Below are 3,786 nucleotides of genomic sequence, written 5' to 3' on the forward strand. Positions count from 1 at the left end.
TCTTCCTCCTCTGGGATACCAATTATGCGTATATTATTTTTTTTTAGTGTATCACTTAGTTCTCTAATTTTCCCCTCATACTCCTGGATTTTTTTATCTCTCTTTCTTTCAGCTTCCTCTTTCTCCATAACTTTATCTTCTAGTTCACCTATTCTCTCCTCTGCCTCTTCAAGCCGAGCCATCGTGGTTTCCATTTTGTTTTGCATTTCGTTTAAAGCGTTTTTCAGCTCCTCGTGACTGTTCCTTAGTCCCTCGATCTTTGTGGCAAGAGATTCTCTGCTGTCCTGTATACTGTTTTCAAGCCCAGCGATTAATTTTATGACTATTATTCTAAATTCACTTTCTGTTATATTATTTAAATCCTTTTTGATCAGTTCATTAGCTGTTGTTATTTCCTGGAGATTCTTCTGAGGGGAATTCTTCCGTTTGGTCATTTTGGAGAGTCCCTGGCGTGGTGAGGACCTGCAGGGCACTTCCCCTGTGCTGTGGTGTATAACTGGAGTTAGTGGGCGGGGCCGCAGTCCGACCCGATGTCTGCCCCCAGCCCACTGCTGGGGCCACAGTCAGACTGGTGTGTGCCTTCTCTTCCCCTCTCCTAGGGGCGGGATTCACTGTGGGGTGGCGTGTCCCGTCTGGGCTACTTGCACACTGCCAGGCTTGTGTTGCTGGGGATCTGGCGTATTAGCTGGGGTGGGTAGGCAAGGTGCACGGGGGCTGGAGGGGCAGGCTTAGCTCGCTTCTCCTTAGGTGATCCACTTCAGGAGGAGCCCTGTGGCAGCGGGAGGGAGTCAGATCCGCTGCCGGAGGTTTGGCTCCGCAGAAGCACAGAGTTGGGTGTTTGCGCGGAGCGAGCAAGTTCCCTGGCAGGAACTGGTTCCCTTTGGGATTTTGGCTGGGGGATGGGCGGGGGAGATGGCGCTGGCGCCTTTGTTCCCCGCCAAGCTGAGCTCTGCCGTCCGGGGGCTCAGCAGCTCTCCCTCCCTTTGTCCTGCAGCCTTCCCGCTTTCCGAGCAGAGCTGTTAACTTATGACCTCCCAGACGCTAAGTCGCGCTTGCTGTCGGAACACAGTCTGTCCGGCCCCTCCGCTTTTGCCAGCCAGACTCGGGGGCTCTGCTTTGCCGGCGAGCCGCCCCTCCGCCCCGGCTCCCTCCCGCCAGTCCGTGGAGCGCGCACCGCCTCGCCGCCCTTCCTACCCTCTTCCGTGGGCCTCTCGTCTGCGCTTGACTCCGGAGACTCCCTTCTGCTAATCCTCTGGCGGTTTTCTGGGTTCTTTAGGCAGGTGTAGGTGGAATCTAAGTGATCGGCAGGACGCGCTGTGAGCCCTGCGTCCTCCTACGCCGCCATCTTCCGGACTCTCCCTGATAGCATTTATTTATGTGGGAGGACTGCATGTCTTAGTAACACAGGTCCGACAACACAGAGATAAAGAGGAGGTGATCCTTCAACTCCACAGTTACATCCCATATCAGCAGCTGTTGCAAAGAAGAACACTAGAGGTAAAAAGAAAACCATATTTTTTTGTGAAAAAAAGGGAATTTTATCAAGTTAAAGAAACCAGGCATTATTTAGTTGAAATTAACACCACTAACCTTATACAATATAATTTTTAAATGTCTATTTATTTTGAGAGAAAGAGCATGAGCAAGCCTGAGTGGGGAAGTAGCAGAGAGAGGGGGACCGAGAGAGAACCCCAAGTAGGGGACGCAGGGCTCAAACTTAGGAAATGCCAGACAATGACTGGACAAAATCAAGAGGTGGATACTCAACCGACTGAGCCACCCAGGTGCCCCCACAATATAATTTTGTTCAATTTTAGTTGGTTATATAGAAAGCATTTAAGATTTATAAGTGGAAAGCGGAAAGTGGAAAAACATTAGTAATAGTATCTGATAATTTCTTTAGACAACCTGGCATATTTACGTCTCCACGTGCACCATGAGCACCAACCCGTCCCCTGCTGCATCCGAGCAGCTCTGCTACCAGAACGTGACCGGATCCTGCGCGAAAGCCCCCTACTCGCCCAGACCCCGGCTCATTCTCTACACACTGTTCAGCTTGGGGGCTGTGCTGGCCGTTTTTGGGAACCTCCTGGTGGTGATTTCAATCCTGCATTTCAAGCAGCTGCACTCGCCAACCAATTTTCTCATCTCTGGCCTGTGCTGACTTTCTGGTGGGGGTGACCGTCATGCCCTTCAGCATGGTCAGGTCTGTGGAGGGCTGCTGGTACTTTGGGCCGAGTTTCTGTACCTTCCACACGTGCTGTGATGTGGCATTTTGTTACTCTTCCCTCTTCCACCTGTGCTTCATCTCCATCGACAGGTACATCGCTATTACTGAGCCTCTGGTCTATCCTACCAAGTTCACGGTGTCCGTGTCGGGAACATGCATCGGCATCTCCTGGATCCTGCCCCTTGTATACAGTGGTGCCGTGTTCTACACAGGTGCTTATGATGATGGGCTGGAGGAATTATCTCGTGCCGTCAACTGCGTAGGAGGTTGTCAGACCGTTGTAAATCAAAACTGGGTGTTGATAGATTTTCTATCCTTCTTTATACCTACCCTCGTTATGATAATTCTCTATAGCAATATTTTTCTTGTGGCTAGACAACAGGCTAAAAAGATTGAAGACACTGGGGGCAAAATAGTATTGTCATCAGCTAGTTATAAATCCAGAGTGGCCAAGAGAGAGCGAAAAGCAGCAAAAACCCTGGGTATCACTGTGGTAGCATTTATGATTTCATGGTTACGGTACAGTATTGACTCATTAATTGATGCTTATATGGGCTTCATAACCCCTGCCTACATTTATGAGATTTGCTGTTGGTGTGCTTATTACAATTCAGCCATGAACCCTTTGATTTATGCTTTATTTTACCCGTGGTTCAGGAAGGCCTTAAAAATTATCATGAGTGGTTGGGTTTTCGAGGACAGTTCAGCCACCAAGAATTTGTTCTCTGAACAAATGTAAGCATTTGGACTGACGAAGTTCAATCTTTACAATTTCCATATGACATGAGTTGGTAAAAATCAAGTAAGACTATTAATGAAAAGAAAACCATTTACTCTTCAAATTTAACAGGATAAATCAATGCTTTCCAGTATTAACGGTGCACTTCCTTGTCATTTCTCAAAAAACAATTTGCATGACTGGTAAATGTCAAATCCCTATTTGTTAACGGCTACAGAGCTCACCATACCTCCTTTTCTGCACATACTTCCCTCCCTCCCTTTTGCTCTTTTATTTCATTGATTCTTCCCTTCGTAGCCTGAAAACACCTTTAAAAAAAAAAAATTCTTTCCTCTTTTCTTTAGAAAGTTTTCTGCTCACTCCCAACTTGTCAAAAATTTCTCTGTGGTTAGTTTTCACATGGTTGTTGCCTTGTTTGTTTTTGTTTTTGCTTTTGTTTTGTTTGTTTTTGGCTTTGTTTTGCTGCTTTTCCCAAAGGAAAACTTGGGGCAGCAGTGAAATCTATTATGCTGGATGTCTGCATGGTGTCTGTGTCAGGAATTTGCTTCAGCAGCTCCTGGATCCTGCCTCTTGTATACAGCGTATACACTGGGTGCCTATGAGGATGGGATGAAGGAATTGGTAAGTGCCCTCTGTTCCATACGTGGTTGCTAGCTTGTTATAAATCAATTCTGGATAGTGATAGAATTTCTATTATTTTTCACATTTAGCTTTCTTAATATTACATCTAGTAATATTTTTCTTGTGGCTAGAAAACATACTAAAGAGATTGAAAATATTAGTTAGTACAAAACAAAATCATTATCAGGAACTTGCC

At 46.5% G+C, this 3,786-nt stretch overlaps 1 protein-coding gene across 1 annotated transcript; it reads left to right on the top strand.

Annotated features, from left to right (window-relative positions):
• Window positions 1-1,936: 1,936 nt before the first annotated feature.
• On the top strand, window positions 1,937-3,023 carry LOC144616274 (trace amine-associated receptor 6). The gene is given in 2 exon segments (XM_078446448.2): window positions 1,937-2,145; window positions 2,147-3,023. Coding segments are annotated over 2 exon segments (1,032 nt in total). The 3' UTR covers window positions 2,970-3,023.
• Window positions 3,024-3,786: the final 763 nt, after the last annotated feature.

The sequence above is a fragment of the Panthera onca genome, chromosome B2 (assembly GCF_046562875.1).
Source record: "Panthera onca isolate mPanOnc1 chromosome B2, mPanOnc1 haplotype 2, whole genome shotgun sequence".
Taxonomy (NCBI): domain Eukaryota; kingdom Metazoa; phylum Chordata; class Mammalia; order Carnivora; family Felidae; genus Panthera; species Panthera onca.